This window comes from Teleopsis dalmanni, chromosome 1 (genome assembly GCF_002237135.1).
Source record: "Teleopsis dalmanni isolate 2A chromosome 1, ASM223713v2, whole genome shotgun sequence".
NCBI lineage: Eukaryota > Metazoa > Arthropoda > Insecta > Diptera > Diopsidae > Teleopsis > Teleopsis dalmanni.
This window is the reverse complement of record NC_051846.1, coordinates 188515866-188541047: the sequence shown is the minus strand read 5'-3', so window position 1 is coordinate 188541047 and position 25182 is coordinate 188515866. Positions and strand designations below refer to the sequence as shown.

The 25182-nt window shown below is 29.3% G+C and overlaps 2 protein-coding genes across 4 annotated transcripts; one reads left to right on the top strand and one right to left on the bottom strand.

The window, feature by feature from the left end:
- Positions 1-2278: 2278 nt before the first annotated feature.
- On the bottom strand, positions 2279-25182 carry LOC119670824 (xenotropic and polytropic retrovirus receptor 1). Of its 3 annotated transcripts, none has more exons than XM_038081244.1 (9): positions 25028-25182; positions 6602-6693; positions 4390-4785; positions 4066-4327; positions 3607-3977; positions 3189-3531; positions 2920-3089; positions 2728-2861; positions 2279-2663 (listed from the first exon to the last, which is right to left on the bottom strand). In XM_038081244.1, the coding sequence occupies exons 2-9, from the start codon at positions 6668-6670 to the stop codon at positions 2384-2386; spliced, it is 2025 nt and encodes a 674-aa protein (XP_037937172.1). In that variant the 5' UTR covers positions 6671-6693; positions 25028-25182; the 3' UTR covers positions 2279-2383. The 3 variants fall into 3 exon arrangements, with proteins under 3 accessions (XP_037937172.1, XP_037937171.1, XP_037937173.1); XM_038081243.1 differs by lacking the exon at positions 25028-25182 and adding an exon at positions 21225-21330; XM_038081245.1 differs by lacking the exons at positions 6602-6693; positions 25028-25182 and adding an exon at positions 6343-6366.
- On the top strand, positions 23081-25032 carry LOC119670826 (transcriptional adapter 3-A). Its single transcript, XM_038081246.1, has 2 exons — positions 23081-23172; positions 23233-25032. Exons 1-2 carry the CDS (start codon positions 23127-23129, stop codon positions 24666-24668), a joined length of 1482 nt encoding a protein of 493 aa, XP_037937174.1. The 5' UTR covers positions 23081-23126; the 3' UTR covers positions 24669-25032.

Here is a 25182-nt window from a genome sequence, read left to right as displayed (position 1 = left end):
ATAGATAGTTCAAAGTATTATATTAGAAATTCAAATATGTGTATTTTTATAAATAGTTGAAATTACTGCAGCCTTAGGTATTGAGTTGGATTTTTGACAATAATATATATCACAGCACATTCTTTCCGAAAATGTCATATAGCAGACTTTATCTACTCTTAACAGACAAAGCTTCACAACTTAAATGTTGGATTATAATAATGGATAAATAATAATAATCAAACTGACAAACTTACCAACACCGCGTTATCTAATCTCAGAACGGTTACAGGCTCCTCGGGGAGGTATGCAGATCCGAGGTCAATTATTTACTCTCTATTAACTGCGAGGTTTCTTCAAACCCCCTATCTACGCCTTGACTGGATTATTGTTTATCACTTCATCAGACTAAGCAATAATTGACCTCAGATCAGCATACCTCCCCAAGGAGCCAGTAACCATTCTGAGATTTAACAACGCGGTGTTGGTAAGTCTATCAGATTTCGCAAATAATTTCAGGGCTCTATCCTTTATGTATTTTTTGATGGGATCAATCTTGATGTCCCTGAGGATATCATTCGTCCTAATGTACCATGGAACTTTGAAAAGTCTTCTCAGAGCCTGGCCTTGTGTAATTTCTAGCTGGTGAATAGTAGTGTTTGAAGCTTTGCTAAACGCTACACAACCATATAGAAGTGACGGACGAATTATTTGGTTATATATCAATTTAATGTTCTTAGCATTGAGATTTTTATTTCTAAATAGCGGTTTGAGGTAATGAAGAATTTTGGCACAATAGCTGTAAAATCTATCTATTAAAAAGATATTATATAGATTTCATCATTAAATGTATTTATTATGAATTACTTTAGTTTACAGATCTAATTTTTAGAATTACATATATAGTTTAAAAATATATTTAATATAACTTATTGTTCATTATTATTTTTGCGCTCCTCAAAAAAAGAGCTTTTGTGTACTTAAAATAATTACAATAACTAAAATTAACATTCATTAATTAATATAAGTTTGACTTCAGCACTTAATTGACTATCATTTATAAAAGGGAATGTATACAAAATTTTCGGGAAGGTTCAATTATATATAACACAGTGGAAATAAATTTCAAAGTACTTAGGTTTTTTATATAGAGTACGTTTACATAGTGAAAGTAAAAAAAAATTAATTTCTTAATTTTTAATGGATGTTATTATGGCAAATTAATTATTTATTATTACATTTTATGGCCTATGACAAAATATATATTTCGAATAAAAAAAGGATTTTGTATTTAATTCTATAATTGAGTGCATTTACGAGGTAAAGAATTGCATATTTATTATGTACTTATATACTATGCATTGTTTAGTTATGCTAATATATATAATCCATTATACATTAATTTGTTAGCAACAATACTTTTCACTTACAGTACAAAATGATGTTAATTTTTATTTTTTACATATTCTAAATACCAATAAAGAGACCTCAAAAAAATATACATTTAATAATATGTTATAATAATTTATGTGCAAAAGAGAGATATTATTTGAAAAATATTTTTAAATTACTTTAGAAAGAAGTTATGTGATCTTGATATATAATTAAATATTACTTATTAATATTTCATTATTATTTCGAAGTTGAGGATTTTGGTTTACGATCTTGTATTGTAGTTGATGGCTATGTATTATGATAACTGTTATATGCATATTATTTTATTAAATTCAAATTAAAGCAATCATTTAATTTAATAAAAATTTGTAATCTAAACGTATTTAATTCTAAGTGATAAAATTTAACACACTCTTAATAAAAAATTCATAATTTAGTACTTTTAAATAAAAAAATATTTCATTAAATCACAATTCATTTTGTAAACGTACTCAAAATATTATAATGATAATATTTTAATTTGTGAATTATTATTTTCTATTGTACATTTTTATATAAGTAATACTGCTACGAAATATAAAACAAAAAAATATTTGCACATTAAAAAAGAACATAACATTAACTTAAAAAATAGGTGTTTTGGAATATGCAGGGTCTTTTTAAGTACTTTAGTATAAATTCACAAATATTTTTACCATATAAAAAATGTATATACAAAAATATTTCAATTATGTATTAATATAAACCTGAAGATAACATCTTAATAATTTTATGTATATAAAAAGAAAGACTCGTCGATTTCAATTTTAAAGTAATCAATTCATACAGTAAATAATCGTAATAAAAGCTATATATATTTCTATATGCTTACTTATTTTAAATAGGCTTATTAACTAAATATGCTTAATATGCTTAATCTATATTAAAAATAAGTTTTTCGAAAATTTTTATAAAATTGGAAGCATTCAAAAAATTTCGTATTTAAGTTCAGTTCATTTTACGTTGATTTCTACAACTTTTTCGAACCTTCAATATCAATAGTCAAATCATGTAGTGAACCACGCGGATTTAGTAGACTACGTTTTTCTGGATCTTTCGATTTTTTCGGTTTTGGACGATTCGATTTTGTGTAGCGATTAATAACACCATCCGGTTCATCCATCATACGTAATATTAATGTTTGATCTGAAGAATCTATAGGTGCTATAGATATATCACGAACGGCACGGAATTTACCACAGTTATTTAGATGTTCGTTCTCTAGACGGAAGAAGTTCCAGACAAAACGACTATGAAAAAAAATAATTTATTATTTATTTAGCAAAAAAAAATTATTATAAACTATTTAATTACCGAAAAACTTCTAAGATACCAGTTACAGATGTCATAATATCGCTAGTTGCATATTTCATTTCGGTAATATAGAATGATAACGCCCAACTAAATCGTAATAACAAATCCTCAATAATGGCGAAGTAATAGAAACCCTAAAATAATATAGAATAAATAAAATAGAAAATAAAATAATATATGAAAATCGCTTACGGTTGATGAATAAACCACTTCTTCACGTAAAAATTTATTTTCGCCTGCATTCTTATCGAATAAGCCCCAATCCATTTTGATATCCCAAGTATAAGCATAGCAAGACGATACCACTGATGCAGCCATCCAAAGCCAAGTGTATGGATTATCGAAAGTGGCAGCATAATACGCTACATATAAAAGAGAGATAGAAAGAGAGAGAGAGAGAGAGAGAGAAATAGTAAACGTAGTCCTTACATATACATTTTAAATATAGCTAATAAACTTACGACTATAAAAGCTCTTTAAAGTGGCAGATATGACTACTAAAAATGTGGTTGCATACTTTCCAGCATTCACTAAATGTGGAAAGGCTTCACGAGTATCTCGATAACGTCGTAAGCATTGCGCAAAACGAAACCAAGCTGGCAAACAATTGAATATTGGACGTATAATGAAATCTTTTTCCATGCATATCGAGGCATCACGCGCTTCTGTCCAATTACCATTGGTGAAATAAAAACAAATCAGATATTCAAAATCCAGTAAAGCAGTCGCTAAAGAATTCAGCTGATCACCAAGCCAGAAATCAGCAAAGCCGACATGAAAGAATGGTGCAGCAACCATACGCCCCTAAATTTTTTTATATAAAATAAATACATATATGTATAGAGAAATATATACTATAATAACTATATATCCACTTACCGTGATGCGCAATAGCCAAAACCGTGCATCATGATGCAGAACATGAAAGGGATTAACCAAGAAGGCAACCATTACAAGCGTTAAAGTTAATGGATTTATAAAAGCTGGTATGCTAAGACTGGCACTATATAAAAAGCTCAGCATACTTAGAGTCCATATAACACCAAAAATAGCCGCCAATTCCATTAAATGTTGCTCTGATAGATGATTTCGCGGATCCAATTCGAATATGAGTACATGATTGACACCAGACGATCGCCAACCATATATATTAACGCCAATTAAAAATATAAATTCTATTATTAGTAAAGGACCACGATAGAGACGAAATGTGACCTTTAGATTTTCACCGCTTATATCATGGAAAATTGCTGCAAATAAATATATGCACACAGAAATTATATATATTTATACATATAAAAAATATTTATAAAGCGAAAAAGTATATATACAACTTACCTGAAAGTACGACTACAATACCCAAAACAATAAAACTACCCGAGAATAGACCCACTTTAAAAGTAGTCCACGGACTTTGTTGTTCACCCAGTGGTGGTACACGTAATCGTTTCATCGCGCGTTGACGATCACCGCCTTCAAGTTCGCCTGTAACTGTTGTCTCAGTTTCATTTATTATATTATCAATATCTTTATTGATGAAAAAATGTGATGACTCCACAAAGTCTTGTCGCCATTTTGCACCAGTGTCAACACGTAAGAGCTATAAAAATATATTTTTATGTTTTGTATATATAATAGATGTATGGAAACTATTTTGTTTACCTTATCGTGTTTCTTTAGTATCTTACGGAAACCAGTGTGATTTAAATTCTGATAGTTTTGTAATAAAATTAAACTTAAATAAAATTCACTAAAGGCAAGTTTTAATTCTTGTGCCTTTCGATGTGGGAGCCCGGCTTTCTTTAGAGATTTTGCTTTTTTCGCCGTTCTTTCTGATTCTTCCACACATGTTTTTAGCTCTGCTTTAAGCGTTGCAAACTTACGTGTTGCCTCAGCTAATTTTTCGGAATAAAAAGTATTGATTTTCTTCAATTCTTTATCACAATAATGAAAAAAATTTTCATCGAAATTCGCAAAATGTCTTTTAAGTACATCATCTTCTACACTATCCACAGATGGCGCTTCTTCTACAGCCAAATACAGCATGGCCTTCATTTCCTATAAAAAAATTAATTTATTTTTTTTTACATTTAATTAAAACAAAGTAATATAATATATATAGCTTTTATTATAAGACGTCTGAAAACATCCGTCACTGCATCCTTTGAGGATTATTGTGACAAACTCACTTTAGTGCCTAATTCCGTTATAAGTGGAGAGGCAGTTGATAAGTACCGAAGTCTGAGTCTGGCGAGACTATCACAATGACACAGAATGTATTCTACTGTTTCCTCTTCTTTGTGACAAAGTCTACATTGTGGTAATATACAACGGCAAAGGTATCAAACTCAGTCCCTGAACAGTAATGAACACATAGGGCGGACTACATTTTGCATGTACATAGAGATATGGAACTATATTACACAGATCCTTTATATAATTGACTTAAGTTAAAAATATTTGCAGGAAACTTTTCCTATTTAGGACGTGTGCGAGTTAGGCTAAGTTGCGTTCTAAATGAGGGAAATTCTAAGATGAGCCGATAATGTAGTGATGTGTCGACACGTGTTGATAAATGGCTAAATGTGTGCAGTGCAAAAAATCCCAAAAAATCTCCCATTTGGTTTAGCATCAACTTAGCCTAACTCGCACACGACCTAAGTTTGTATGTGAAACTCACTTCGGGCAACAAAAGATAAGCTAAAGATCTGGCTCATGTTTACAACTAAAGTAAAGCGTTTCTCCCAATCAGAATAGAACTTAAGCTATTGACAGATTATCTGATAGATCGCTGTATAACTATGCCAACAAGATGGATATATCCAGAAGAAAAAAAGTCGACTCTGCTTGAAATCAAAAAATATATCTGATTACATTCTTTGTGGTTGGTCGACTTTACTTTGGCTTAGAAACAGAATACTCTAATGGAAACAACTATCTCCATCTGATATTGAAAATATTCCTATCAATGGCAAAAATTTTTTTCTTCGTTCAAATGGCTGAGTGTTCTCAGTTAGATTAAAGTCGATTACTAACACAAAAGATCTAAAATGGTCGCAGTAATTCGCTCCGTTGGATGCCTTTTATCCAAGTATTCAACTCATTATATATTTTAGTATAGTAAATAAGCCACGAGGAGAAGAGAACTACAGTAAGTAAGTAATAGTTTGTTCTATGTATTTAAAACTAGGAAAAAACAAACAAACTGATTAAGTTATGTCTTTATGTTTTCATTAGGATGTGAACAACCCAAAAAAGAATGATTGACGTCGAACTTAAGTCTACACATTATATTCGTACATCGAACTACATCTGTATTACAGCTTAGAATAGCATACGATTGCAGAGCATTTACTGAAGCATTTTATATTATATGTTATATATACCTATATATATATATAACTTATAATAGAATTTTTTGATATTAACTATAAACAGTCCTATATATAATATTTTTTTTGTATTTTATTTAAATTTACTATGTATTCTGTTAAATAATGTTGTGACTTTTCACAATTTTTTTATATATAAGATTTAAGACCTCATACTTTACAATTTAGGTAGTTCTTCCTGTGTGCAGAGTTACACACACATATATAATATAATATTAATTACCTGTTAAGCGTGTTCTTGAATACAAAATTTTTAAAAAATATCTTTCAATAATATTTGTTTTTTGTCCACTTTGAATTCATTTTGATTTTTGATACGCTCTGAAATTTTCGCTATGTTATTATCTTAACCTTGACCAAGAAGTTTGGGCTAGAAACCTATATGCCGACATTCGAATCTCATTTTCTTTTAAACTTAAATTTTTCTTTAAAAACTGATTTAAACTATATTATATAGTATTAAATATTATTAATTTTCTTACCTCATAGTTTATATATTGTTTACGCCATTCTGGCGTGATGTGCGCCGTCAGATGTTCGGCAAACTTCATCGTGCTCACTTATAGTTCAAGATCTGAAATAAAAAAATTCACAAAATTTAAAAATTAAATATATTTTAAATATATATATATATTGTCAACTATATACACATATATATTTATATATAATTACAAATAATTTTCGACAGTAAATTTGTTTGTTTATGAATTTAATTTATTATGATCGATAGTGGAATAATTTAAGCGTGGACGACCTCCTCGACTTCGAATCAATTAAAAAAATTCAAATTTTTGATAACAACAATTATTCTCTCAAGTGACCCTTAATCATTGCTTAAGTTTTGGTAATTTAATTTCAAAACGCAAATGTCAATTATTTTTATTAATTACGCTAATTATTTTATATCAATATTATTCATTTATTACATCAATTATGGTGGAATGGCTTGCTAACGTAGGTATCGTAAGTCTTAATTGATGAGAATTTTGAAGCAAAAAAAAACCCTGTACTTTGACTTCTATATTATATGCGATTGCTTATAGATATATGACACCATTTTTTTTATTATATGTATAATATATTATAATATGTATTATTAAAAGGATAACAAAAGCAAATACTCTATGTGACACCGTATATACTGTCTATGATTTCAAATTTGAAGTGGTTTTTTATATAGCCGGTAGGAGTGTGACCACGTCTTAAGTGTTAAGTTCAACTGGACAATTATATCATAAATGGCTCAGTAAACAAAAAAGTCACTTGAAAATGTACTTGAATTAGATAAATTAATTTAACTATGTTTCATAACACTTAGACACATAGACTCCCAGGTCAGCATTTGACGACGAACAGAAGCCAAAATAAAATGAATTGTTAACAAACTTTTGTACTTGGAAGAAACGGATTTCAGAATCTAGGTTGTAGACTCCATAAACTATAGAATCAATCCTATGCAGTAGCTTGAGTATACTTTAAACCACTGGTTCACTCTATTGTTTGGTTCACTTTCAAAGTAATTTGGTTTAATGGTTCGAGAATACACTGAACTATTGGTTCGGTACGTGGTTCAGTTGAATTAACACCCAGAACAATACGGTTCAATAGTTAGAGGATATTCTCCTACAATGGCTTGGTGTATTGTTGGGTTCAATTATACTAAAAAATCTGTTTTAGTCCTGCTAACGATTGTCTTGTATAACTTATCAGTCGTAAAACGCGATTAAAATCTATTAGGCACTCCTTGTTTAAGAGTGTAACTGAAAGTAAGTGAGTTTTCACTTACTCCACCAAAAGTTAAATCATGTACCACGGAATCCAAGTGCCCACAACTGAGCTTGTTCTGGACACTGAGTCGGTGTTTAAACACTTTAATTAACACAAGAAAAGCGTTGACATTTATGCATCCACTGAATGCGGAATCACATTTTTTCCATCGAGTGCTATGACTCATAAAACAGCAGAAATTTAGATGGGCCTCCATTCATTTATGTTAATATTTTTATTCTAACAAATAAATATGTATAAATGGTAGTCTTGGTATTTAAGAAAAGGGATAAGGTTCATTTTCGAAAAGCTTACGATGTCATATACAAAACAATCTTTACAAAATCCTTTTAGAATTTTGAGACTGACACAAGTATCACGGAATTTATCTAGCTCTAGCTCATTAAGTAAAGTTAAGTAAACTTTAGAGAATACTTTCAAAGGTAGAACAAGTAGACTCATGTTTATGGATTTAACTAATTACCAGAATTAAGAATTAGGCTTCTTTCCTAACTGTCTCGACAGAACTATTATTCTTTAAAATTATGGATATAGCCAAGTTTATAAACTTATCTGTGGTTCGTTCTGTTTGATTTAAAGAGAAAGAGTCGCGTCTAACATACTAAAAAGGATGTTGTTTAGGCACTAGATGTTTCGAATTTTTACCGTTAAAGTAGTGCATTAGATCTAGTGCTCGAATAATGACTTATCTGTGATGTCACAACAGGCCATTATTTGTGATCTTTGTTACACAAGGATGATAATTTAATGTAGACAAACCTGTACTGTAAGAGTTGAGTTGAGTATTGGTGTTTGTAAAATTATAAAAAAGTAGGCAGCAAAAATTTTTATAGACGAAAAAAACAACAAATTTGCAACAACAATGATGTAGTTTTGTGTTCTATATGAGCTGATGTGAGGATTACTGTTTTCAAATACAAAAGAAAACAAGGAGTAATAATTTATGTGTACCAAAAAACAACAAATTTGCAACAAAAATGATATCGTTTAATGTTCTATATGAGTTGATGTGAGGATTACTGTTTTTAAATACAAAAGAAAACAAGGAGTAATAATTTATGTGTGCCAAAAAAACAATAAATTTGCAACAACAATGATGTAATTTTGTGTCCATTATGAATTTGTTTGTAAGTTTAAAATTAAAATTGGTTTGTTGGAAAATAGAAATTTTGATAGTTAATTTTTGATTTATGAAATAACTGTTTTATTTACGTAAAGGGTAAATTAGGAGATTGGTAAATAGACTTAGTAATGAAAACATTTTTAATGTATGAATTTGTTTGTAAGTTTAAAATTTAAGTTGGATTATTGGGAAATAGAAATTTTGTTAGTTAATTTTTGATATACGACATTATTTTCTATAGAGAGGTTTTTAAAAGACCATTAGTAAAATTGCAACAACAAAACTTTTTATATTATTTTTAATTAATTAAATTTTTTGGCTGATCATACAGCTGTTTCGATTATTGTTCAAAGCCCATCATAAGTAGACTTTTGGAATTATTTCTAATATTTAATTGTTCGTAAAGAATTTTTACCAATAAAGGGAAAACAAAAAAGGTAATCTTACAATTTTCTTATAAAATAGAAATCTCAACTATGGAGGTTAAAGAGCTGTATTTAAAATAGAAGATATTATTATCTTCATTATAGACATGATCATTTAATAATCATATTTCGATTTAATTTCTGCATGTCAAAACTCAAATAAAAAATAAAAAACTTCCATTGATGCTGGAGTAAATTGATTAGTGACATTTCCATTATTCAGTTCAGAATGATGAAGCTAATAAAACACAAAGACCCACAACACTTCAGAGTATCATTAGCAGGTGTTAATACATTGTTATTGGATGTGACTAATAGATTAGTCAAAATATATATTTATAAATGACTTGTTAAATTTAGTTGAACGAATGAAAAAACACAATAACTACACAGTCGATTGATTTCATATTAAATATGCTTCACGTTAATCTGCTGAGCAAATCTCGTGATAGTTTAATATTTTTCAAAGCACTAATATTTTTCTAGACAGACTTTTTTCTGTATGAAAAGTAATTAAATAAACAAATCACAAAAATTACTTTTTTTTCGAGTTTATATGCAAATATATTTTATTAAAATATTATACGAATTACTTTACTAACAATGTTAATTAATTGAAATTAGTACTTCAAATAAACAATAATAATATCTTTCGATTGAGTTAACCAAGTTCGCTAGCTACTCAGGCTCTGACAATATCTTATCTGCAAATTAAAGATAATTAGGCGTATACATTTCGGAAAAATCAACACCACGATTTGAGGCGATATTTAAATTGACACATGTTAAGATATATTTCACTGATTTTCAAATGACTTTAAGAAAAAGTTTAAGGAAAAAAAAAATTCTTTTCACGATAAAAATTTAATAAATAATTGTGAAGTAAATATATAAATAATGTACTCTTTAGATGTATCTTCTAAACTCAAAATCTCTTATCATCGCAACTGATGACGTCTTGGATTCATAAAAATATGATTCATAAAAACATAAAAATTATTTATAATTATCTTAAGATAATATTTGTAATGTATATATTTGCACTGTGTGCAAATGTCAACTCATATCCAACAATTAATGGCAATATCTCGAGATACATTTAATTATTTTAACACAGATAAAAATACAAATATCACAAAAGTGTAAGAAAAATCTTCAAAAGAATTTATTTCTAAAAATACGATTAGTTGCAATTAAGCAATTAAAGTAGGCAAGCGCTTGAACTAAAAATCTCAGAGATATCTAAAATATCTCAATGAGTTGCATTATCTACAACATTTTCTGTAAAATGCAATAAAATTGTATTTTTGCATTCATTTCATGCCAATTTGTATATGATTTGTGTGGATGCAGATAACGAGACTATTTACGAAAATTTGTGCAATTTAATTTTATTAACATACTTAAACTAAGGCAATAAAATTATTACAAACTTACAGAAACAACAAAATTATTTAAAAAAAAAATAAAAATATGTAATTAAAAAAAAAAACAATAATAAGAGAAAATAAAATTAAATAACAATTTTCATGTCAATTGTAATAAAAAGTTATCGCAGATGTCAAGAAAAACTTATTTATTTATTTTGCATTAAGTAAATAATATTACGGCAATTATATATTCTTTTAAAGTAGTGAGACTCAAATAATATTTGTAAAAAAGAAAGAAAATAATAATACAACGTATAACATGTTTCCGGGCTTTTTGTGGCGCAGTGTATTGCGATGAGACACACTGGATCTTTTGTACTAAGAATATAGTATAATAGTAATAATAGTAATATAATATAATATAATAGAACCATGTGAGACTTGAAGCCACTAAAACACCTCTAAAGAATGAATGGAAAAGATTTCCACACCAATGTGAAAACTTCAATCCAGTAATCAGGGGAGAGAGGCTTAAGCGAGAGGCTTAATAGCTACCTTAATAGAACAAATAAATTTCTTTCAATAAATCTGAACTAAATTCTTGAATGTGAATGGAAACTTCAATCCAGTAATCAGAGGATAGAAACGTAAACGAGAGGCTTAATAGCTACCTTAATAGAACAAAGAAATATCTTTCAATAAATCTGAACTAAAACCTTGTGAATTGAAAGATCTTTATCTAAAGGTAAACATATTTAATGTTAATATTACATATCATGTAAAGCCCTGCACAGGGCACAGGACAGCTAAATTGGATAGAAAGACTGTCTCAATACAGTCACATTGGTCGGAGCCAAACTATACTTTACCAATGAACACAACCACAAATGATCTAATAAAGCAGGATGCTGTTCTTCCCTTCTTCCCAAAATACTTTACGAATAAAAAAAAATGTCTGCTAAATGTGAACAGATTGGATTTTAAAACAATGTTTGGAGTGATAACTGGTTCACTGTCAAAATACGTCTACAACATTGTGGTAGGTGTCGAATCACGAATCTACGCCTATAAGCCCGAAACAAAACAGTAATCTACTTTTTGGGTCTTCCAAAGTAAGCAGCACCCAACAAACGTTATTCACGTACGGAGGAAATCCAAGCAAACGGAAGCATATTTTTTTAGCAAAATTGGTCATGTTGCATTTGTACTAATTGCCGAACGTAGAACGATCAATTCTGAATGGTACAGAACCATTTTTTTGCCGGAAGTCTTCGGATAATTGAGAAAAGCCAACCTTTGAAAATAGATTATCCACTACCACAATATCGCGAACTCCAATACTTCATTTCAAACAAAACAGTTTTTGTACACCTCAGTCCCTTCTTCCATCTTACAGTCCCTTACCTCAGTAAGGTCTTCTTATTCCCAAACATTAAGAATAAAATGTACGAGCCGTGGCTTTACAGATACCAACTTCAGAATGGCTAAACTGTATCGAATATTGGTTCAAATAAACACAAAAATGTATTGATCATCTTGAAGAATACTTCGAAATACAATAAAACGATTTTCACTGATTAAACACTGTAGCCCTCATATCCTTGGAGAATGCCTCGTTCTTATATATTATGAGATGAATTTTGTGCAAACTGAAATTGGAACTGATTTGATACACCAAAAGAGTATCAAACAGAGTAATCAAAAATCGATTTAAAAATGATTAAGTCTTTGTTGGTTATATCCGAAGTGAAAGAAATTTTTAATTGATTAAGAATTTCTTAGGATTAAGCCAATGTAGCTCTTTGAAACACATCTTTAACTTGTACTTAGGGAGTTTCGAGCGCAGGAATAAAGGAAGCTTAGAGCTAAGACATCGCTACTTTCCTAATTACATATGTATCCGCTAACGCAAAAAAATAGAGTGATTGTATATACCAGTAGTAACCGACTTTCAAGTAAACAGTTTTTTGTTCTGTTACCTTTACACCTTGTCTATTATAAACAATAACATTAGTTTAACAATAACAAATATTGTTTATAAAAATAAACAATATATCTATCATAAACAAAAAAAAGACTTAGGTTTGTTATTATGTGGTTCTAAAATGCAAACACGACTGTTGTTGGCTTCGACCTGTTAAACATCCATGTTTAACACCTTTCAATAATAATTATACTTAATAAGTAACTTTATTACATTTAAGAACTTTTTCAATATATAGATTAAATATCTGTTTATATATCTTAATATCGCTTAATATAAAATCTAACAAAGCACTCACAATGAAAACGATTAAATATAGAGAAAATGACACTTTCAAGGTGGAATAAAGCAACTGAATTAGAAATAAAGAAACTGAAAAAATAATAGAAAAATTGCTATGGAAACATAATTCCATTATTTTATTTATTTTTTTTTTTCGAATTCATTCGATTTAATAAACTTAATGTAAAGTGATACGAGGTTTCTGATATTGTGTACACAACGACTGACATAAATTCTCGCAATTACCGGAATTAAGAAGTTAAAGCCAATCGATAAGATTTTGTGTGCGAAGCACTTTTTATTAAAATTTATGAGCGAAATCAATCATGGCAATGGGGTGCTGAAGGCTTGATGGATGTGTTTACAAAGATTGCATTTAAAGATTTAAATTACGAATTATTGATATTATAAATTGGCTATTGAAAGATATATTAAATATTTACTATCCAGTATTGCTAATAAAGTTGATTGATTTTTGTAGTAAAATGCATACATCATGGTTAAGACTTAAACAGTTTTCTGATAATTAAAAACTGGTTTCATTGATAGTAATATACAATATCCTATCTACCTATTTATCTCTGCTATATAACATAATCTATAACATAATGGTTAAGACTTACACAATTTTCTGATAATTAAAAACTGGTTTCATTAATAGTAATATACAATATCCAATCTACCTATTAATCTCTGCTATATAACATAATAAATCAAAGTTTCATTATTTTTGTCATATAGACATAACGATCACAGAATAGCTTCCAATGGAGCAGAGAGCTGTGACCGTAATATATTTTTATACTACTACACAGTCTAAATAAATAGATGACAGAATAAAATGCAGTATATCATTTATTAAGAAAAACCGGGTGGTTAACTACTACCAGAAGAATAAAGGACTTGCAGATCAACAATAGAATTATTTGCACTCTAAGTATAGATCACTTGCTTTATATTTAATAATAAAAAATATAATCAACACTATATTGTAAACATTCGCATCAAGATTATATTTCATATATTCAGCTTCAGATATATTTTTTTCAGCAAAAGTCAGATGTCAGATGACTTTTAACAGATAAGTCTTTTGAAGCACATATTTTTAAATACTTATATAAAATCACAACGAGATATTATTTAAGCTCAAGTGTGCTTTAATCCAAAAAATTCATCCAAACTTATATAGGGTCATATCCAGTAGATATTTATTAAGTGGGCTACATGGTATACATTAAGACCGAAAAGTTTTCGGAAATTCTCATTTAAAATTCGCGCGCTGTATATTTTTCGATATTTTAAGTTTATGTAGTTTGGCAGCACTGTCCTTAATTACTATGCCAAAAATGAGCGCGATCTGTCAGACAGTTCGTTTACGGCAGCTGTTGAAACCAGTTCACCTCAGTAGGGCGTTGCGAAAAAAACAATGGAAAAAAATATTGAACAAAGAGTTTGCATCAAATTTTGTGTTTCGAACGAAATTTCGTGTGCAGAATCGTTGCGAATGCTACAAAAGGCTTATGGGGAATCAGTTTTATCGAAAACTCAAGTTTATGAGTGGTACAAAGCCTTCCAGGACGGTCGTACGACCGTCGAAGACATTTCGCAACGCACTACTGAGGTGAACTGGTTTCAACAGCTGCCGTAAACGAACTGTCTGACAGATCGAGCTCATTTTTGGCATAGTAATTAAGGACAGTGCTGCCAAACTACATAAACTTAAAATATCGAAAAATATACAGCGCGCGAATTTTAAATGAGAATTTCCGAAAACTTTTCAGTCTTAATGTAATTAGCCAATTTAATGTGCCTACCTCCCTGCATTACTCATCAAGTCAGACGGGTGAGTACGACTCAATCCATTCACGTCAAGATCCCAACATCAAAAGTTCGCATAGCAAGTCACATCAAACACAAAAAATACTAAATATATAGATGTCAATTGAGTGAATGCTTGCATCTAGAAGTACTTAGAGTTTATATGAAATCTAAGTGAATGAAATGAGAATTCATATTTTATAATTTTCATGCCTTCTTGTGCTAGTAGGTTACAAAAAGGTTTGAAAACAACAAACATATTTACAAAAACAACAACTTCGGAAGGTTGCCTAGATAATGAACATTAAATCGCTTAGTGTGAATTGGGTATAAGTGGCATTTACGATAAGTGACATATAAGCTAACTAGCTTGTAAGCTTATTGGCTTATAAACTAAATGACTTGTAAGTTAAGTGATTTATAAAGTAAGTAGTTTGTCAGCTGACTTGCGGACGATTTCTGACTTTTGTAATAATGTATGAAAAAGATAACTTTGACAACTATTTATATATAAAATAATATATATAAATATATATATTATAATCCCTTTTATGGTTCCGATAGTAAAGGAAAATAAAAGATTCTTGTGATTAAGATCACATTTTTAGTTTGATATAATGTTTGAAACTTGTCTCTAGATGTGTAATACATCAATCAAATGTCTGCCAAGAGATATCTTATATTGCTGAATACTTTTGAAGTAATTTCCGGTACCTTTGCTGGCTCACAATTGACAATAGCTTACCCATAACTCGACGAATGTTCGCTTTCTAAGCGTAGAGATTTGAGAATTACCAGCATAAAATGAATCTTATGCGTAACACCATAAAATTAGTCTAGCTTATTCATCAAAACGAAAAGTTATGTCAGTAAAATTTCTTACACAACAAAGGTAAAATAGGCCTATCACACAGACCCTTAGCCGAATGCGAGAGGTTTGAGGGGTTCTCACCTTTTAAACACTGGGTGTTCCCCTTCAGGGAAGGGCGACACTGATCTCCTCCCCTGAAATCAATCAAGGCATTTCTTTTAAATTTTGCACTTCACTAATGCTACACTCTTAGTTTGTACTTTACTTGTGTTTTACTTGAGTTTTACTACGAGTAGCTCGTGGAACAGACCAATTGTAAAATAGCAAATCTTAAACTAAACATATGTTGCCATGGATGACAGTTCTATTTATTATATATTAATGAAATAGTACTGCCAATTTACAACCACAAAATGGATAAACTTTTAATTTCTTTATTAGTGGGTGATAGATGAATGTTAAAAACTGAAATTGCAGAAGTGTTGTTCTCACCCATCGCGATTAAAATTATGGAGAAACCTCTTCAATTGTGCAAAGTACATTTTAAAAAAGTTATTTATGGTATAATTAAAAACTAAGAAGTCAGTTTACACTACATAATTATTTGCATAATTATTAATAATTATTTCTCTTGTTTTTCATAACCAATTTAAAATGGAAATCTGTAAACATGAATAAGATAAGCCATCAGACTGAGGACAGCCATACACTTTATCTAACCGTTTATCAGCGATAATTGTTGTTAACTTGTAGTCACTTATCTAGAACAGTGGTGGCGCTGCTCTCGAATCCAGTATCTCGAATGTTTTTATGTGAAATATCGCACATGAAAATTACACGTTTGTTAAATATTTGCTTAACTCTACGGAAGGGATTAAGAAAGAAACATTATTTTGTAAATTAAATAAATTTTCTTTGATAATTTTTTAATTAGCCAGTAAAGTAGATGCATTTTCTGTTGATTTTGATATAATTTCATATATTCGCTTGAGTTTAATTAAATCTATTTTTGGCAGTGTACGCGACGATTTTAATTTTAAATTCAGATTTAAATCGGAAATGCTTCAATGTACTTGCGATAACTGAAATCTGATAATTTTAAAAATAAGTCATATGAACTATAATTGTGATTGAACAAGTGCAATTTTATTTTATTTCACTTTATATAATTTTGTTATCATAAAAAGCTTATATACTAAATGGAACGAACTAAACACTCGTAGTTGTTATTGACACAATCTTTTAATTCCTTTTTAATAATGAGAGGCGGTGTATATTTTAGAAGTAATGTTAGAAATATATTTTTAGATTTAAATTATTGGATTGAAAAATAATTATTTATATTGATTAATGCATTTATTATTAACGTTGATACAAATCGTGATCACAATTACCGATAGCATCACTCAAAAATAAGCACCTGACATTTCAAAAAGGGTACATATATTAACTTTATTTATGAGTTGTCACACAATTATGGAAATGTCGGAAAGGTATATACAGTTTACACGAGTTTATACTTGATCAGAACAACGTGACGAATCAATCTATACATATCACAGTTTATCTAACTATTTTAAGGCGAGCTGGTCACTCACACTTTGATAAATGAAATTAACTATAGAACATAGACTTTTTGAGAGAGAACATTTAACATGTGTAATATATAATTTTATGGGCTTGTAATGCCTCACCATACATTATTTAAAGGAAAGTGTTATTTTTATGGACAAAATTAATTTAATTTCAATTATTTAAATATTTTTATATATCAAATCCATAACGTCAAGTAACATAGTACTAGAAGAAGAATAAGTTCAATCTATAATACAATATTCGATATTCTGTGTAGATCCAATGATAGAATTAGCATCACCTAACAATTTTGACCCGACCTCTGTTGTGTTTGTTCTCAAATACCACTGGGTTGACTGACATTTCTAGTAATTTTTTATACTGTTATTCTTTCTAACTATGCTTGGCTTATGCTATTCTTGAGACCCTATGGTCCAGTGGGAGATACAGAAACTGAAGATAATGATTCTTTCTAACATTAATACAATGATGTTTTACTATGTTTATCTACTAAAACAAATAATTTCATAGTCTTATTCTTTACATACTTTTTCACATGTTCTATTCTAAATTCTCTGTGATTGTCCATATCAGCCCATATCAAGGACTAGGTTTTATAAATAGTTTATAATTCAGTTTATAAATTTTATTTTTAGATTCTTTTCAGAATCTTTTGTAAAAGTGACCGAAGTGAAATGAGGGTTGGTTGCATAAAAAGCTTATTTTCTCTTGTGCTCCTCCTATTAAAATTTTTTATCTAACGTTAACCCCGGATGTATGATTGCAGTGGCAAGTTAGCAGATATTTTTCTGCTATCCATAATTACCAGTTTTTGTCGGTTTTAAATATATAGTAAGAAAACAAAAAATAAGTCCATCGCGTTGAATTGTTTAACCAACCTTTCGTCATTACTGATGAACAGTCTAATAAACTGTCAAAAAAGTATTTGCCTAATTTCTGCACATATTTTCTTCTGGGTCTTCACACAGAATATATGGATTCTCATATATGCGAATAGCATTAAGAATACATCTAGAGAAGGCCCAACACGTGCCTGTGTTCTTTTTTATTCTCTTTAATATTTATTTAAATGTTTATATTTTATTAAATGTTTATATTTAAAATTTATGTTCTATCTCCAAACATACATCGAAATAGATACTTCACTTTGTCCAATTCTATGGGCTTGTACTTTGCAATCAGTTTTCGTGGATTCTATTTCCTTTTTCTGTTTATAAAGTTGCTCATCGTCTTCTTCTCATTCTCATATGGGGTATGATGGATACCATATAATGATGAGGTATCTCTTATTGCATACATATAAAATAATAAATAATTTTTCTTTTTTTAATTTATATATATAAATATCGAATAAAGAATTAATTTGTTCATTTATAAATACTGGAACACGGATTTATTCCTAATTAACTACGTATTTTGATATTTATGTTTTATTATATATATGAGTACGTATATTATCTATTGATAAAAAAAATTTCGAATGATTTTACGGAATGTTGAGTGTTTAAGACCTTTCTGTCTTAAAAGTCTTAAAATACTTGTTATTTTAAGTAATTTTCCATAATTATTTATCAAGAATGATAGCTGTTGTCTTTGACGACATCTATTTGTCAGTGTATACAATTCTACGGAATACATTCGTTAGTGTTCTGAATGAAATTAAATGAAATGAAATATACTAAGGACGTATGCGAGTTAGACTAAGTTGATGGTAAACAAAATGGGAGATTTTTTGGGATTTTTTGCACTGCACACGTTTAGCATTTATTAACAAGTATCACTAACATATATTATCGGCACAACTTAGAATTTCCCTCATTTAGAACGCAACTTAGCCTAACTCGCACACGTCCTAAGTATTTCGCAGAAAATAAGAACTGTTAAAGCAATGATCACCTACAAGGCATATATCATTACCGATTTCGTTAATTATTCAAGTTAATTATTTATAAGTAATTAGGTGGGTTTATGGACAGCCAGATATATTTAGTTTTGGCACAAGTTTACTCATTCTCCCATCTCATTTATGTTTTTTTGAATATGAAAGAGTGTATTATAAATTTGCAGATATTGATTGCTATATAGTACCTACATAATATTAAAATATTTATGGATTTTATAAACAAAATAAAGTTTGATGGGAGAAGAAATCATTTAATTAATTGTAAAATAATTATTATTGCAACAATTAATCCAGTTGAAGGCAATGAATTTTTAAGTTCGATTTAAGTTCGTGTAGAGATTATTTAATTTTTCTGGAATAACGAAGAGAAAAGTTCAGATTTGCTGGTGCCAGTAAAATTTCCTTCTCTATCCAAGTAGTATATAAACGCCACTTGAAATTTCAAAATCTGGTTTAAATATTATTCTGTAAACCTTTATATCCGGGATATGTTACTTTAGGTGATTTAAGTGCGTGTAGAGATTATTTTACTTTTCTGGAATAACAAAAGAGAAAGGCTGAGATACGCTGGTGCCAAAAAAAGTTCCTTCTCTATCTAAATAGTATATAAACGCTACTTGAAATTTTGAAATCAGGTTTGAATATTGTTGTCTAAACGTTTATATCTGGGATATCTTAGTTTTGGTGATTTAAGTATGTGTAGAGATTATTTTACTTCTCTGGAATAACTTCTTTCTGGAATAAATTTTAAAATCTGATTTGAATATTATTCCTCTAAACGTTTATATCTGGAATATCATACAAGAACATTACTCCAGTTTCATCCATTCAAATTCACATATCTCGTTTTCTTTTTCACTCTTGCAGCTTAAGAGCTCCCCTTAGGAGCAATCTGCCTGTGCCTTAAAAGTAATAAAAATTTTTTCGATCAAAGACCCTAATTTCAAGATCAGTTTCAGTATGAAAACCCTCGCATTATGTTCATACTTTAAATTAAGTATAATTTTTTTTATAGATGTGTAAATAAATTGTTTAAACAAATTAATGCATAAAAACAAATATATAAAGTAGTATATAAAATATTTCTTTATATATAAAAATAAATAAGAGTTTAAAAAAAAAACTCCACGTAAATAATACCGAAAATTATTGATTTTATTCTAATGAACTCCCTGACCCATATCGAACATACATATATAGAACCAATACCTGCAACTTTTTGTTTCACACATTAAAGGCGGGAATCACAAATTTTGTTTATAATTAAAACTCATTGAAGAGTTTCTGTACTGAAGTTACTTAGGCGCCGCCGGACATTGAAGTGATTCACGTTTGTGTGAAAGTTTAAATAATTTATGACTACAAATTCGCAGTAAAATAAGTTGACTTATCACATGTTCGGTATTAAGATATTGTTTTTCTTTTTCATTTCCAACTGTAAAACAATAAAATATGATTATTTTTTTCTTAGCGATCATAAGAAGGGTTCTGGCGATATTGTAGCGGCAAAAAAGAACTCTCCAATAAATTTCATCAAAACAAAAGCACAAAAGAGCAAAGGCGAATTAATTGCACACGTGAAGAAGAAGACTTAGTGCAGCGAATGCAATCAAAGGGGAAGCGGAGTGTGTGCATTGCTGATGTAACATGATTCTGTGAAAATGTTCACAGCGCTGATGTTCGCTATCAGAACATTTAATGAACTACAATTAATTAATTTTTGTGTCTCTTTAAATTACACATATGAGAACAATTAATTAATTAAACTACAAGAAAAGTCACGAGTTTCATATTAGAGTTTTATATTAGAAAAAAAAAACGTTTATGTATGAAATTAAGAACAATAATTGAATAAAGTTTTTATGTAATTATATTGCAAATTGTTGCTTATTTATTAATTAAATTATTTTATTGTTTTATTTTGTGTTGTTATTGTTGTTCTGCGTTGATTAAGATTAATTTTTATATTGACAAAACTCTGTGAAACAGAAAATATTTTATTTACCAATTACTGCTGCTGTTGCTGCTTTTAGCACAGCTAAGAAACTTGTTTATATCGCAAATATTGTTTTGTTTAATATATAACATTTATTATTTTATTTTATATTTGTGAAAAATCATTTATAAATTTTAATTTAAGGTTGTCGCAATTACGTAGGTATATTTTTATTTCATGTTGTAAATTAAGTACACTCAGTTTCCTTATCAAATATTTTTACACTAACAAGTTTTACAGTATTAAATTATAAAACGTCTTCAATAAAAAAAAAAAGAAATAACAACAAACGCGAACGCAACGAACACAACAAAAGTACGACGGCTACTAAACACAAAATCAGCTGAGAAGACAAAACAGGGTTGCCTTAACTAAAAACTACTTTTTTTAATTAAGTTGAGAAAACAATTACATCAAAAAGGTATGTTTGTGAAATAATATATTATTATTTTTGAAATATTTTCTAATAGACTAACATAATTTTATTTGAAAATATTAATAATTGTAATATAATTTAATAACTGTTAAAAATATTATGCGAGAATTATTAACTGTAGGTGATGATGATAGTATCTGTGTTAAGACTGCGTTTAACCTTTTTGTTGCAAGTTTTTTTATACCTGTGGCTCATTCTCAATTCTCAACTTTCTCAATTAGTTTTCTCAAACGATTTTCACTTTTGACATTTAGTTGCCCGAAGTGTTTGTCAAAAATTTATTATATATAATAAATATGTTCATTGTTTATTTATGAAAGCTAAATAATAATAAAATAATTGATACGATTATTGATCTCAGTTGAATTACTGACAACATAATAAATATTGAATATAAATTAAATTAATAGAACTAATGTTATTAATAAAAATTGTTTATAAAACAATTTGAAATTAAATTGGAAATTGTGATTTGCATTTGTTATTAATATTTACTTTATACACATAAGTTAAACATTATTTAATAAATGTATAAATTAATTAAAAATACCATACAATTTATTTTCACTTTCTACAATTTTATTAATATATCAATATATTCTAGATTGTATACACACGATCTACGAGGAAAGTCGAAATATTTATAAAAAATTGTTAAAAATAAAAATAAAAAAAATGTACGATTCATGTAATAAAATTAATGTGATTTCATTTTCAATACGTTAAATAAACAACTCAAAGTCCGGTAAAATTAAATATTTTATTTATACATGAATAAAGGTAGAAAATAAACCAAAAAAAATAAATTTAAGTGTTTACACTTTAATAATTGTTATGATTGCAGTGACGTCACCATAATTGTTGTTGCTTTTACTGCTAAATGTAGTGAGCTGTCAGTGTCAAATTTTCATTTTGCATTGAAAGCAACAATTGCGGTGACGTGACTGCAATCATAACATACCCCACATGATTTCTTAAATACTAACATATAAAAAAGCGTGATAATGAAATAATAATATTATTATTATTAAAAAAATATGTGTTTACATAAATAATTTATTTAACAAAACACCCAACAATATAAACTTCATATTTTATGATCCCCGTAGTCACAGCAACATATTAATTAACTTAAATTTATTGTTTGCAATTGATTATAAACGTTTATTGAAAATAATGAAAAAATATATACGTATACAGATTTCCACATTTTCATTATATGTAAATATAAGATTATGCAATAAATGTTATAATTCCACAGCATATATAAGCATTCACAACCAATGCGCATTATTTATTCGTTCGCACAAGCGAAGTGTAAATTCATTTACGCATTGGTATGCCATATCGCTTTGCGTTATTAATGAAGTTGGCAATGCTAATTTTTGACATTTCCAGAAAAAATATTTGCTGCCATATTAATTATTGTAAACAAAATAAATTAATAATAAAATAAATTATTAATACTAAATAAAATGGCTTCAAAAAATGCCAAATCATATTCCTCAAGTAATAACGCAGGTAACACAATTTCCAATAATTACACGAAAGATTTTAACAAAGATTTTGTACTGTACGTAGATGCTGTCAACAACGGCAGCATACCACTAATCAAAAGCAAGGACAATGCCAAGCAACTACCAACCTACTATAACGTTCTTCAACGTTCAAGTGAAGACTATCTGTCTGCTGAAGATTTAGACAAAATACAAGCTGAGTTAGAAACTTTATTGTCAAATGTTGCATTACGATATCGTGTACTCAAGGCTGAGTATGAAAGTTTAGATAAAGATGAACGACGCAATGAGCGTCGATCGAAACATACAACGAGTGGTGAGAAAGCGCCTTCATCACCAGCTGTGCAATCTTCATCGGGCAAACGAAAGCGTGATACTGACACGAGTACACAATTAACACGTAAACCGAAAAGTTCCGTAAAACATATAAAAAACGCTAAGAAAAGTCCTAATCCACAACAGCATACGGACGATAGTACAGATTCCACGCCAACGGTTGTGCAAAATACTTTAACTGTGCCAGCTGGCCAAGCGCGCAGTGGCGAGCATCATGCGCCAAAAGTGACACTGCCTAAAAATGATACACCAAATAAATTTTGGTTGTCTGTAGAACCATATTGTATGCCTATAACAAATGAAGATTTGCGCTTAATAGACGATCTTTTGGAACAATATACAGAGCCATTAGTACCAGCCATACCAGAATTGGGTCCACATTATTCGAAAACATGGGCAGAAGATGATATAAAAGACTTACAACAAGCATCAAATCCAAATTATAATCGGCTTAAGCAACAAAATACTGTTGCCAATGTCATGTTGAAGAAGGGAGATGCTTTAGTTGATGAATGTGTAACTGGTTCCCTTACGCAAAGATTTATTTCAGCATTTATGGAAGAGCAGCTAATAACACTACCACCAGAACTGGTAACAAATGCCGCAGACTCGAGTAATAGCAGCAGCGAAAATACACATTCGTCCGCTCAACTAAACTTTCGTTCACTGTCCATGATGCGCAATTGCATCGATATCGAGAATCGTCTGAAAGAGGAGCTTATTAAACAAGGTCTACTTGATCCTGACGATAATAACGATGATGAAGTGCTGAATGAAATTAAACGTATCACTAATGAGTTAACTCTTATATCGGATTATAATAGCAAAGCTTTAAGACAATTGAAAACGGCTTCAGCCAATGAAATAAAACGTTTAGAAATTAAACGCAAATTAGATTTAGTCGATCAGGAGATCTTAGAAACCTACAAGCGTACCGTACAAAATAAGGCTAAGCAAAAGCCAATCACGGCCGAAGAACAACAGGAAGTCTTTCGCTTGACTGCTGAACAGAAATCGCTGTCCGATCAATTGCAGCGTGCAGAGGCGTCGTTCAAATTGATTGATGAGATCAAGATCGAAAAGGATGTGATCGATACGAGCGAAGTTAAAATCGAAAAGGACGAAGTACAAGTAAAGGAAGAGAATACTGTTTCCGGTAGTTAGTAGCGCTACTACATAATTACAACAGTTGCTCATTTACCTTTTGAAAGCTGTGGCTTCGCATTTTAATTTACGGTTCGTAGTACTAGGATACACTCACTCATATATTGAACTCCTGCCAGTTCAATTAGTTATTCCTACATAAACATTAAATATTGGCCAAAATATTAACATTTTGGATTGCGACAATTTATCACCGTCTTTCGCTTAAACTTCTTATTACTGGATTTAATATTTTGTGTAATTTATTTTTAACATTTTATATTATGGATTTATTGTTTGTTTAATTTTAACTTTTCATTTTACATACACAAAAGAAGAAAAAAAAATATATTGCTTAGAATTAAGAAAAGGAAACTTACTTTTACGCAAGCGACTTGCTTGGAGCGCCTTAGTTACTACACCTCTTAACTCTGTAACACACTTTGCGGTAATAAAAACAATTGAACCTCAGACAAAACTCTTCGCCAAACTTATTGCAAAATAATAACAAAAAAACAAAACAAAAAAAAAAACA